A 14,358-nucleotide genomic window follows, 5' to 3' on the forward strand; every position below is an offset into this window, starting at 1 on the left:
AGTGCTTGTCTTACAAATATGAAGACTTGTGTTCAAGTACCAGAATACACATAATAATGATAATAAACATAAAATTAATAATAATAATAACAACAATAATGAAGCCAATCATGGTAGTGTACACTTATAATACCACACTGGGTGACAGGAGGATCCCTGGGGATCACTGCCTAATCAGCCTAGCCTACCTGAGGAGTTCCAGCGCAAGGAGAGACCTTGTCTCAAAGTGGCTGAATGCCGAAGGATGATGCCCAGGGCACACAATGTACACACATGCAAATGCACACACATGTACACACACGCATGCCCCCACACACGTACACACACACACACACACACAAATAAGAAGCGTAGACAGAGAATAACTGGAATGGTCAGAGAATGATTCTCTAAGGAAGCAGCCTTTTAGCTGAGTTCTAAGAAATGCAGCTCTGAAGTAAGCACGAAACCCAGGTAGCTCATTTAAGGTGTCACGTCAGCTACTTCTCATATTCACACATTTGCCACTGTCTCGTTTCTGCCTGTCACTGGAGGAATCTATCTACAGAGGGGGCATAAACAGCCATATGAAGAGAATGTGGCCATGCTTGTCCCCTGCCCCCCGCCCCAAGTGGCAACGGTTATCAGCAGGAGTGAGACTCATTAATGACAGATGACTTCAATGGGAGTCTGCAGAGTTACAAAGGCATTAAAATTCTCCTTCACCCACAGTGAAATGACTTCTGCCTCCAGACCATTTCCAGAGAACTCTTAAGAACAACCTATTGCATGTTTTGGTTCAAGAATTCAAGTGTTGTAGCTGGGAGTAAAGGCATGGCACTGTTTTTATTCCCAGTAGCTATGAGAGGCCAGAGACCCGGCACACACACGTTGTTTTATGAACACAGTATGTTGGTTACAGAATTCAGTCATATACAGTCCAGCAAGATCTTCAAGGCTCTGCCCTAGCACTTAGCCATGAATGCAACAGACAAGATGATGAACCGCACCTATTTTAAGAGAATCTGTTTGTTCTTTTTGCCTTCTTGGTCCCCATGATACTTACCCTTGTGGAAGTATAGCACGATGCTTTTGGGTGGCTACCTTTCCTGCAGGGGTAGGTAACTGACTGAGACTGGAGCACCGGAGGACCATATCCCTACATCCGTGTGACTGGTCAGAGCGGTGGGCACATGCATGACTTAAGTTGGGTCCAGTGAGATGGAGTCTCAGGGCTATAGCCAGGACAACTAGGAAAGAGGGACTCTTGGATTTGAGGGACACACACGTGGGGTTTCAGACACTTGGCGTTTCTGACAACTAATTTTTGCCATCATGAGGTTTTGGCCTGCCTTCAAATGAGGCTTGGAAAAAGTGAAGAGAAAGCAAAGTCAAAACCAGTATGGTGCAGTTGACTGAGCCAGACTAAAGCTTTGGCCTTGACTCATACTAGGCAGCACAGGTCCTGTGCTTTAACCAGGTTGTGTCGGATTTCCAGTTTGCAACCAAAAGACTCCTGGCTAATGTGGCAGCTTATGCCCTCCCGTTATAAACTGTACTCTCCAGTTGTCTTTAGCTAGGGGCTTCCTTTAGGAAAGGAGCCTGGGTGTGGCAGACTTCTGAGATGAATGTGTTCAGAAAGACACATGCTTTAAAGCAGATTACAAAGCACTTGCATCCTTGACTTAATGACAGCTACAGTCTTTTGGAAAAAAAGAAATCACATTTCCTAGCTACCCAGCCACTGTCAATTAGGCCATTAAGAAAAGATATTCTAATACATGGCCACAGAATAAGCAGGCAGGTTGGCAGGAGGTTATTTCATAAGTATTAGACATATACTAGTGAGTAGTAGACACTGGAGCACCTGCTGCTTTATTCTGCCTTCAGAGAAAACCATATATTATAATGGATAACTTTTGTCAGTGCTGCAAATTGAGCTCAGGGCCTTGTGCACACCAGGCAAGTGTTAGCCTACATTTGAGCTACCCCCTTAGCTCAAGAGGCACATCTGAAAGACTTATTTAGCATGTTTCAACAACCAGATTTCCACTGTGGGTGTGTGCCTGGTGTATCTACTTGGTGATAAATCAGGCTGTCATGTGTCATGTGTCATGTTTATCAACTGATGTTACTAGGCACACTTGTTCTTATTTTTCTATAATTTATAACATGTCAATTTCAATTTCTTCCCCTCTGACAGTATTGTTGGGTGGGTTATGATGTATTTTACTTGAACCCTTAAGCACTCTTAACAAATAAAGAAAGTAGTTTTCATATTACATTCTATGGAACCTCGGGGTTCTGTGGACATGGCCTAGGCAGCTGAGGAGGAGGAGAAGGAAGAGGAGGAGGAGGATGATAGCTAGTTTCTGTCAGAGAAACTCTGAATAGATCACTGAATAGGTTACTATGTTGTGTTGACCTCATAGATTCATGATCTGTGAGGATTTAACTACAAATGGTTTGTTTCCAAGGGGGCTCTGCAAACTACCAGCTGGGGGCTGGGGAAACATGGGAAGGACACATGGAAGTCAACAGAGGTGCAATAAGGAATTGATGGATATTTAGTGTGGCTGGGGCTCAGACTCACTGGACAAGTGTGTGGGGGTTTGTTTCAATTATTATTGTCCAATGGCAAGAGATGCCTGCTGTTGAGAAGACAGTTTATTACACCCACAGAGCTCAGAGAAGGATCCAAGCCCTGACGGGGAGCAGGATGGGACACACAGTGACCGGGTGGGACAGAAGGCAGAGGGAGAGAGCAGGAAGCAGGAGCAAAGCCTTTGAACTGTGGCTTCTGGGAGGCGCAATGGGCAGGGCAGGGGAAGCAGTGTGGGAAAGAGCTGGTTTGAATGATGACGGCAGACTCCAGAAGCACAAGGATGGTTCCCTCTGTCAGGTGCTTGGCTCTGGGGTGGTCCCCGCAGGTGGATATTGGCCTAGAACTAGAGCTGCAGGAGGCTGTCTAAAGGAGGTGGTTGAGGTTTGGTTCTATGATTGGCTTCATCTGAAGAGTATGCTTGTGACAAGGCTTGGTCACTTGGCATTGGATAACCCCGGGGGAGCTGAAGAGTTTTTCCACCTGCTCCATGTATAAGCAGCTAACACAAAACCTTGAAACTGTGGCTATTACAGTGGTGTTTCTGACACCCAGAATCTCCTGCCAGGGGTATTGGTCTATGACTTCTAACCTGTCATCTGCTGAGGACGTCCTACAACACATTAGCTACATAACACTTTCAGCTTCTGAGAACAATCCCTGAAGGACTTACAGAGGCTGCAGACAGCAGGTGCCAAGTCAGCTGAGCAGACAAAGCGGCTGCAGACACCATCGGCCTCAGTCAGGCTGCCCACCGTGTCTCCTCATGTGTGCATAATAGGAAATAGGGTGCTTTAACTAATTTTAGAAAGTAAAAAAAAATAACTTTGAAACTACTCAGAGAGATTTAGTGATCAGTTAACATTAGAATCCCAGTTTTGCCTGTTCTGCTATTTGTTTGCTTTAAAGGGAAGGAAGTTCTTGCTCACTAGACAGTGATTGCTTCACTGTGTTCTGCTCTAGCTGGGTGTCTCACAGCAGCATCTCTGAGGATTGTGCTGTGAACAGTAATTAAAAGCTAACTCCAACCTCTGACAACAGACAGCAGGCAGCTGGGTGGAGTTAGCAGCAGCAGCAGCAGCAGCAGCAGCAGCAGCAACGAGTAAGGAACCATCCTGAGCTGGGTGGAGTCAGGATGTGGCTGGGTGGAGTCAGGACGCGGCTGGGTGGAGTCAGGACGCGGCTGGGTGGAGTCAGCAGCAGCGCAGTGAGAACTATCCTCCTGAGGGCTAAGCTGGCCTCCTTCCCTCCTTCTCTACTGAGCCATCCCCTTCCATTCTATCTCTCATTCTATCCTCAGCTCAACTAGCGCATGGCTATCTTTTTTTCCCCTACGTTGTAAACATCTGAACGTTTTTACAAACCATTCTTAAAGCTGTAGAGACAATGGACACCTGCGGAGAGTTAACTACATGCACACAGCAGCCACAGTCCATCATGGGACCTTGGGCATCTGGCCTGAACTTACGTTGAGGATCTAGACACAACTCCCAGAGAAAAGCTTTGCTCCAAAAGAAAATCACTGAAAGTGTTATCTCTCCAGGAACTTCCAAGCTGGGGAAACACAGCTCTCACCTCAGTCCATCGGAGAAACCTGAAGCAGAGTCCCCAAGAACAAAGTGCAAATTAAAGTTGCTATCAGCCTTCCTGCCGAGTCCATACCTTTTCTTTCCCTCGTCCTCCACCTATTATTTGCAGATGACATGATAGTCTACTTAAGTGACCCGAAAACCTCCACCAGAGAACTCCTACAGCTGATAAACAACTTCAGCAGAGTGGCTGGTTATAAAGTCAACTCAAGCAAATCAGTAGCCTTCCTATACTCAAAGGATAAGCAGGCTGAGAAAGAAATTAGGGAAATGACACCCTTCACAATAGCCACAAACAGCACAAAGTATCTTGGGGTGACTCTAACCAAACAAGTGAAAGACCTATATGACAAAAACTTCAGATCTCTGAAGAAGGAAATTGAAGAAGAACTCAGAAAATGGAAAAATCTTCCATGCTCGTGGATTGGCAGGATTAATATACTTAAAATGGCCATCTTGCCAAAAGCAATCTACAGATTCAATGCAGTCCTCATCAAAATCCCAACTCAGTTCTTCATAGAGCTAGAAAGAGCAATTCTCAAATTTATCTGGAATAACAAAAAACCCAGGATAGCTAAAACTATTCTCAATAGTAAAAGAACTTCTGGGGAAATCAGTATCCTAGACCTCAAAAATTCTACAGAGCAATAGTGATAAAAACTGTATGGTATTGGTACAGTGACAGGCAGGAAGATTAATGGAATAGGATTGAAGACCCAGAAATGAACCCACACACCTATGGTCACTTGATCTTTGACAAAGGAGCTGAAACCATCCAGTGGGAAAAAGATAGCCTTTTCAACAAATGGTGCTGGTTCAATTGGAGGTCAGCATGCAGAAGAATTCGAATTGATCCATTTTTATCTCCTTGTACTAAGCTCAACTCCAAGTGGATCAAGGACCTCCACATAAAACCTGACACACTGAAACTAATAGAAAAGAATCTGGGGAAGACCCTTGAGCACATGGGCACAGAGGAAAAGTTCCTGAACAGAACACCAATAGCTTATGCTCTAAGATCAAGAATAGACAAATGGGACCTCATAAAACTACAAAGTTTCTGTAAGGCAAAGGACACTGTCCAAAGGACAAAACGTCAACCAACAGATTGGGAAAGAATTTTCACCAACCCTAAATCTGACAGAGGGCTAATATCTAATATATACAAAGAACTCAAGAAGGTAGACCCCAGAGAACCAAATAAAAAGTGGGGTATGGAGCTAAACAAAGAATTTTCAAATGAAGAACTTCGGATGGCTGAGAAACACCTTAAGAAATGTTAAACATCCTTAGTCATTAGGGCAATGCAAATCAAAACAACTCTGAGATTTCACCTCATACCAGTCAGAATGGCTAAGATTAAAAACTCAGGAGACAGCAGGTGTTGGTGAGGATGTGGAGAAAGAGGAACATTCCTCCACTGCTGGTGGGATTGCAAGATGGCACAACCACTTTGGAAATCAGTCTGGCGGTTCCTCAGAAAACTGGGCATGACACTTCCTGAGGACCCTGCTATACCACTCCTGGGCATATACCCAGAGGATTCCCTGGCGTGCAATAAGGATACATGCTCCACTATGTTCATAGCAGCCCTGTTTGTAATAGCCAGAGCTGGAAAGAACCCAGCTATCCCTCAACGGAGGAATGGATACAAAAAAATGTGGTATATTTACACAATGGAGTACTATTCAGCCATCAGAAACAATGAATTCATGAAATTCTTAGACAAATGGATGGAGCTGGAGAACATCATACTAAGTGAGGCAACCCAGTCTCAAAAGATCAATCATGGTATGCACTCACTGATAAGTGGATATTAGCCTAGAAATATGGACTACCCAAGACATAATCCTCATATTAATTGATGTCCAAGAGGAATGGAGGAGTGGCCTCTGGTTCTGGGAAGACTCAGTGTAGCAGTATAGGGCAATACCAGAACAGGGAAGTGGGAAGGGTTGGATGGGGGAGTAGGGGGAGGGAAGAGGGCTTATGGGACTTTTGGGGAGTGGGGAGCTAGAAAAGGGGAAATCATTTGAAATGTAAATAAAAATATATCGAATAAAAAAATAAATATATAAAAAGAAAAAAAAAACCATGGTGACGGATGTGTGCACCGTGAACCCTGTCATGCTGCGATTTTACACCCTTGTCTGTCAAACCAGCCAACCAAGCCCAGAAAATTGAGCCCTGGCGTAGAAGCCCCTCCTTTTTTCTTCCGTAAATGAATTAAGTTGCTTCAGTTTTATTCCTAGCTCCCAACTTGGTTCTGTTGTTTTCATCCAATTCCGAATTTATTTCTATGTTTTAAGCAAATATCCATTTAAGCCAGGATCTGCCCTACTCTGTCCCTGGTGTGTGGAACACGCACACACGTGTTGTGACTTCTCAGTGACTGCAGTGTCAGCATGCCCAAAGCCAGGGGGTCGTGGAGGAGAATGTACCTGTGTAGAGGTGGTATCAGATTATGGAAGTGCTGCAGGCAGGCAGGCAGGGAGGAGAGGAGGACAGGAGAGGCTTTGCCAGCCTTCCCCTCTTTGCCTAGCAGGAGAGGTCACTACTTAGCCACAAAGCATGGAGATAGCTGTCACGCTTTGAATGTTTTCCTTTTCTAAAATTTACGTTAAAATGTTACCCCACTTCTACTGGCTAACTTTCATAGTTCTAGAAGCTTCTACAGATTCGGGGGCAGGTTACCATCAGTCTTACCCAGCTATGAACCCTGCAAGCTACAGTAATGATTGGCTGGTTAAGATATATATGCAGGTGCAAAAGCAGCAGAAATAGTATGAGAGGAATCAAACGCTTTTTAAAACTGGACTTAAAGCTCACTCCATAAGAGGGTCCTATGCCTGGCGGCATTAACTGTGCCAAAGCCTGTGGCTGCCTGGCTCCCAGGAGGAAAACCTAGAACTATTGTTCTGCTAAATGGGCATAGTAATAAGTTACTCCTGGAGCTCTTCTAAAAATATTGTCATTTATTTTCATTTTGTGTGTTTGAGTGTTGTACCTGTGTATGACTGGTGCCCACAGGGCCCAGAAGGCCTTAGAACTCCTGAAACTGGTTACAGATGACTGTGAGCAGCTGTGTGGCCCTCAGAAAGAGCAGCAAGGGCTCTTAACTACTAAGCCTCCTCTCCACCCAGATCTTGAGTTCTTGTCTATATCACAGGTTAGCGCATCCCTCAGCCTCAACAGAGAAGGTTCTCATCAAAGACCAGCAACCAGTCAACATGCCGAGACTAAGAGACTGGAGTGCTCAGGTCTGAACGGGACATCTATGCTACCACAACTTCCCTCACTGAGATTGTAGGAGTCAGAGGGGACAGACAGCTATAGCAAAACAGTATTTACTAGACGTAACTAGAGCTCACGGAGGCTGTGACTGCAGGCCCCAGACCTGTACTAGCTCAAGCCTGCCAAAATCCCATTGGATCGGGGAGGGAATTGTGAAGTCCCACCGCTAGCTATTTGGGGAGAGGGACAGTCATTTTTCTTCGAGGATGCAGGCGACCCATGCTCCAGGAGATGGTTCCACACCCATGCACATACAGGATGCACTAAATGGATTCAGAACGTACGAAATTTGAAAAGGAAAAAAGTGAAAGAGAGCACATGAGGTTCCGAGGGGAAAGTGGAGGGATGGGAACAGACTGGAGGAAAAGAAATAGGGGGTAGTTTGGATTCAAATGTACTATATACATGTATGAATGAAATAAAATATATTTAATTAAAATTTATGGCTGTTTTATCATTATTAGATTATTAGGTAGAGCCTTTGGCCAGCAATAGGGCTACAAAGTCTTATGGGGCACAGTGACAATGTGGTGGTTTGAGAACGGCCCCTATAAGCTGATATATTTGATTGTTAGGTTCCCCAAGTGGTGGAACTATTGGGGAAGATTTGGAGGTTAGGCTTTGTTGGAGCGGATGTGGTCTTTTTGGAGAAAGTGTGTCACTAGGAGCAGGGTTTGCGCTTTCAAAAGCTCATGCCAGACCTAGGTGCTTTTCTCTCTGTCTTTCTCTCTGTCTTTGTCTCTGTCTCTCTCTCTCTCCCTCTCCCTCTCCCCCTCTCTCTAGCACCATGCCCGTCTGCTTCCTGCCGCTAGGACCATCGATTAGCTCTCCAAAACTGTAAGCAAGCCCCCAAGTAATTTTAAAAGAGCTGCCTTGGTCACGGTGTCTCCTCACAGCAATGGGATGGTGACTGAGGCAAATGGAATACAAAAGAGTGAATTCAGCCCTCCTCGCTCTTTGCTCTTCCATCCCGCAGCAGGTGTTAGCATAGCAAGAACACCGTTACCAGATTCTGGCACCTTGATCCTGGACTTCCCAGCCAGAAGGATGGTTAGAAAAATAATTCCTGCCAACTCAAATTCCCCGATCTCAGGTATTTTGCTTCAAAGCAAAGAACAGATGGAGAAAGAAACCAGTTCAAACCACTCAGCTAGCTCTGCCTCAATGGGCCAGGCCCCGTCACAGCGACAGAGCGACAGCAGTGCGTACTCAAGGTGCTCTTCAGGCTTGTTGGCAAATTTCTGGGGGTGGAGCCCATCTTTTCCTTTCATTGGGGCTTAAGTTCCACAGGAGCAAACATTAGGCTGTCTTGTCCAACATAAAACATGGAAGGAATGAGTGAGGAAAAAGCACGTGCCGTGCGTGCATACATCATCTTGACTGGTGTCTGAGTCGCAGCGTGACAATAAGCGCCGGAAGAACTGCACAGCTCTGTGAATGACTGAAATGAGCCATCGTGGAGCTGAAGTGTGACAGGCACTCACTAAGGCTGGATGAAAACGGGAGGCAAGCGATCTGCCTTCCTGTTCGAGAACCACTAGCGTAACTGAGCAATGCAATGGCCCTTGATCTGGAAGCTGCATAACTAAGTAAAGTGATAATTATAGTTCACCCAGCTCTGAAATAGCTCCTGGCTTGAAAAATACCATTAAGTTAAAGGACAATTGGGGTTGTTTGCCCCACAATATTTTTAACGGCTTCAATTTGACTCTCTTTCAGACTCATTATTGAGTACAAGCTTGTGGGGACCAGATCAAAAGCCTGCAAAGATCAAAGTCCCAAGGTAAGATCAAGGAACATAAGTATAGTGCCCAGGTGTCCTCTGTCCTTGTCCCATGTCCTCGGGGACATAAAGCCCAGACATAGAGCATGTACCTGTTTTTAGACTCTGCAAAGGGAGCACACAGTTCTGGGTCTGGGTCCAAAACATGCTCCATTTCTTTTGGGGCCTTCTCATACATCTTCCTTTCTGTCAGGCCTTTGCTTGCTTCCACTGGGGGGAAGTCGTAATACCCCTTCCTCTTGGCTTTCAGGCGCAGCTTGTTGCGGTAGTGCTCGATGTCTGATTTCTGCTTCAGAGCCTTGTTCACCTTGGAGGAGAGAGAGAGAGAGAGAGAGAGAGAGAGAGAGAGAGAGAGAGAGAGAGAATATGTCAGGTCCACTCCTGCCTCAGCATGGCAACAGACAAGGAGCTTTTTTCTGCACAGTCAGCTGACCAAAAAGATCAGAGGTGAAGCATGGGAGAGCTTTTCTGGGAATTGTGACCTTATAGCAAATGCTCCTTGTCGGTCACCAACACCAGCCTTTGTATAAAGAGGATCTGGCACCATGGTGTTAAGAATAGGTTTGGCACCCATAGACTCATGTGTTGGTTGATTGGCTCGTGGGAAGTGGCTCCATTAGGAGGTGTTGGAGTAGGTGTGGCCTTGTTAGAATACATGTGGCATTGTTGGAGGAAGTGCGTCAGTGCTGCTATACCTCTCCTGGGCATATACCCAGAGGATTCCCTGGCATGCAATAAGGACACATCTCCATTATGTTCATAGCAGCCTTATTTATGATAGCCAGAAGCTGGAAAGAACTCAGATGTCCCTCAATGGAGGAATGGATGCACAAAATATGGAGTACTACTCAGCAATTAAAAACAATGAATTCATGAAATTCTTAGGCAAATGGTTGGAACTGAAAAATATCATCCTAAGTGAGGTGACCCAATCACAAAAGAACACACATGGAATGCAGTCACTGATAAGGGGAAATTAGCCCAGAAGCTCTGAATACCCAAGATACAACTCACATATCAAATCTTTCCCAAGAAGGAAGGAAGGAGAGGGCCCTGGTCCTGGAAAGGCTTGATGTAGTATTATAGAGGATTACCAGGACAGAGAAGTGGGAGGGGGTTGATTGAGAAACAGGCCGAGGGAAGAAGGCTTATGGGACTTATGGGGGGGGGGGGGACCGGGAAAGGGAAAACCATATGGGATGTAAACAAAGAATATAGAAAAGAAAAGGAAAAGGAAAAAAAATAAAGAAAAAGAAAAAAAGAAAAAAAGAATTCCCAGTAATTCATAAAGGAAAACTTTATGGCATCACGGCCTAGGGTTATGCTTTCCTCGCTTACATTTAAACCAGCCATCCCTAAGAGAAGGAGAAGAATCTTAAGGCAGTCCATGCCAAGCTCGGAGAGACAGCAGATTACAGAGAGGGCAGACCAGGGCTCTTTCCAGCTGAGTGTCTGCAAGGCCCATTCCTTTAACTGCCCAAATTAGCAAGGACCCACCTCTGACTGAGGGAAACACTGGGTGCTCTCCCCACGTGACAGGGAACTGGCCCTGCAGGAAAAGGGTTCTGTCCTAATTTCAGAGTCTGTTTGTATGATGTTCATATCATACAAAGGCTGGGACAAAGAGACCCGGGTATGGTGGCCATAATGAGAGCCTTAACCAGGCAGACAGTCCTAATCAAAGGCACTTAACAGTGCATTAGCACCAACATCAGAGCCTTGTGTGTGTCTAGAGGGAGGGGACTCAGAGAATTGTGCCTCAGGAAAGATTACAGAGCTAAGGGGCAGAAAGGACACGTTGTGACCAATGATTTCTTCCTCACTGAGGAACCAGCAATAATAAAAACAATATGGTAGTGATGATGACGAAGTGTTTATGTGCTAGTCATTGTGCTAAGTGCTTTATGTGCAGTGGTCCATTTTGTGGGGGGAGGGGTCACACACAAGGGACTCTACTCACTTGCCTAAGACCCAGAAACTGCGAGTGGGTGAGCTGAAATCCAGCTCTGGCAACATAGCTTTCGAGGCCATACTTTCTAAGCACAAGGCTATTTCTCACAATGTCTGGAGTGGGAGTGAAAGGAGGAAAGGTGCACCAGGCAGAGTCAGAGGGTCTGACCTCCAGCCATCAGCACGACCTTGAGCCAGCGCCTCACCCTTCAGACTAGTTCCTCTGACTAAAACTAAAGAAGTTGAAACAGAAGGTGCTGCCCATGTATGTAACTGAACCTCAGCCCATCATGGTTTTAGGCCAGTTCATGCTCAGAATAAAAAAAGTCCTTCCTGCAGCAGGTGCACACAACATTATCATAATGTCCCGGGTGCAGGGAAGAAGCCTCTGGTGTACACTTGTGAGGCTTGGTTGTACAGGGTTGCAGCAGATGCCTTGACGTGCGATGAGAAAGAGGCTTTAGACCTTGCAAATCTCCCACCTGCTTCAGGCAACAACAGCGGGGCAGAGATGAAATGAAGAATTAACCCAATGCTTTAACACCAGAGAATCTGTGTGCATACGTGTGCAATGTCCATGTGCACAGTGGTCCCACTGTGTGTGCACACTATGCACAGCGGCCCCATGTAAACATTTGTAAAGATTCATCAACATTTTTTTTTGTAGCTCACTGATAACTCTACTGCTGAAGGGAGATGGAGGGTTGGCATTTTCAACCCAATTTCCTGTTTCTTGTCCGAGATAACGCTCTTCTCTCTTACCTAGTGATCAATCGTCTATTATCTCTAATTTTCTTTGATAAAATCTCTCATAGATGTGGCAGATGTGTGTGTGTGTGTGTGTGTGTGTGTGTGTGTGTTTTAAGTCAACTAGACTGGTTGCCCAGTGAGCCCTGGAACCCACCTGTCTGTCCACCCAGTGCTGAAGTCACATGTGTGCGTTTCACTTTTACACGGGGTGGGGGCAACCCCAGGTTTTCATGGCAAGCACTTTACCAAGTCAGCCATCTCCCTGGGGAAGTTGACTGACATTGACACCACCTAGAGAGCAAGCAGGGGGCTAATTCAAGCTTGCTCACGGAAATCAATGTCATTTCAGAGTCTCTAGTGGCCAGCTCCTTGCCTGAGTGACAGTGCGCTCTCAGTTCACCCTCCTCCTATTACCCCAACAACATGGATCCTGATGGAAGTCGAAGTGTGCCCGAGTGCAGTGTGGAAAGGCTGCCGGCTATACTCATCAGAGGCTTGGGAGAAAGGAGGTCATTGCAGGTGGGAAAATGCTGTGAACAGATTCACAATGGATGACTTGGGTTTCTCGTCTTGGAGGCCTGGCGTGGGCAGAGGTACAAATGGAGGCCACTGGACACAAGTTGCACCCACCTGCCGAGGGACCACTGAATCCCCGTGGTCCAGCCGGACTCTCCACCCAGGCCGCGGGTGGGTGCTTACCTCGCCATTGAGCGCGGCTGAGGACTCCTGCCCCCTGTCGGAGGCAGGGTGCACTACAGGCAGAGCTGACGGTTTGATAGCGATGAGCTGCACGGATCCAGAAGACGTGTCAAAGGGATCTGCCGCCGCCTTGCCAGCACTGTCAAAGAGACCTGCTCCTTCCTCTTCATCACTTGCTGTCACTAAAGTCAGGCACAAACACGTGGGTTTTAATATGTAGGGAGCTAACGGGATTGAGATGTGAGGGATCTCAAAATGCAGAGGCAACTGTGTGGCTTTCTGCCCAGGGCTCACTTGTGCCTAGGGTTTACTATGGTTTGTGCCATTTATCTGGTTATTACAGTATCAATAAGTAGGGGAGAATTTTAAAGGTTGCAGTTAAACAGAAAGAAAAAATTCTTTCAAAACAGGGACAAGACACATCTGAAAACATTGAAAAGTAAATCCATTCTCTATGCTTATATAAACGAGAACAGTGAATTTGACCAAATCCGCATCTATTAAATCCGCCCACCGCCAGAACAACAGCGTTTAGTCCAGTCTCTGCTGATGAAGGTATCACATTTTGCACGATGTTAAGTTACAAATTTGCCCAGGTCGATTAGCCTCTCTCTCTCTCTCTCTCTCTCTCTCTCTCTCTCTCTCTCTCTCTCTCTCTCTCTCTCTCTCTCTCTCTCCCCCTCCATTCCCCCTTGGAGGCTGTTTCTCAAACGACTTAGGTTCTTCATTCTTTTACTTGTCTATAACAAAAAGAGCTATGAAAGAAATAACCACCAGAGAACTACCTCACAGCTACAGACAACTCCTCTAATTACACAGACTCATTGCCTCCTACGCGCTGGTAAATTAATTCTCCCATCTGACAGAGCATTCTGCTGTGACGGCTGCAAGACACAAACTTGCTCTGTGATTCCATAACTAAGCTGACAGAAGGGGCTTTGAGTCCGGCCATATCTAGCTGATTTACTTGTTTTTAAATTGTATTCTCATGGAGTAGGTATAAGAAGGACAGCTTATTGAACAGGCTCAGCAAGATAATTAGGTCTGCTTGAGCAACTGAACTAGGAGGCAGTTTGGAAGCAAAATAGGTGTTACATAAAATATGAATGTAACCGAAGTGTGTCCATCTTTCCTCCTACCTGCTCAAGAGACTTGGGGTGTTATTTAAACGACTGAGAAACCTAGCATGTAGATCTCTCTGTCATTTACAATCACAGAAGATCTGTCAAATTAAACCAAGAAAATACTTATTTTATAATGTAGCTAAAACAACTTACAGACCAGAAGTGGGTCATAGATGGATTTTTTTTTTTTTAAGTTTCATGAACTGGTTTGCAAATACAAGGTCACCAAAGCAGGCAATGACAGGGAAACCTCTATCAGAAGTGTCACCACATGCATATGTATTTTTAGAGGGTACTTCTACTGCGTGTTATATGCCTGGATACCTCCATCACCTACTTCCTGGTCAGCTACTGCAAAAGCCTTCCATGGCTTTGTTTCCATAGCTAGGTCTCCATGATGGTCCCATTCCCACTGCTCTGACCTTTGTAACAAAGAGAGCAATGATGGTCTAATGACATGACAATTGTGGTTAACGACATTGTGTTGCTTCCAAGCCTTGATTATAGAATAGCATGATGGCTTCCCCTTGTTCTCTCTTGGGTCACTTATTCTAGAAAATCATTCTGCATAATAAAGCATCCAGATGG

General features: G+C 45.6%; 1 protein-coding gene across 1 annotated transcript in view; it reads right to left on the reverse strand.

Annotated features, from left to right (window-relative positions):
- Kiaa1549l (KIAA1549 like) overlaps positions 1 to 14,358 on the reverse strand; it is a 273,258-nt gene that overhangs the window by 51,000 nt on the left and 207,900 nt on the right. The window contains exons 14-15 of the mRNA XM_052181380.1: positions 12,647 to 12,828; positions 9,340 to 9,554 (exon numbers count right to left, since the gene is read on the reverse strand). Of these exons, the coding sequence (XP_052037340.1) occupies positions 9,340 to 9,554; positions 12,647 to 12,828 (397 nt within the window). The remainder of the gene's footprint in view (positions 1 to 9,339; positions 9,555 to 12,646; positions 12,829 to 14,358) is intronic.

Source organism: Apodemus sylvaticus, chromosome 5, assembly GCF_947179515.1.
Source record: "Apodemus sylvaticus chromosome 5, mApoSyl1.1, whole genome shotgun sequence".
NCBI classification, from domain to species: Eukaryota; Metazoa; Chordata; class Mammalia; order Rodentia; family Muridae; genus Apodemus; species Apodemus sylvaticus.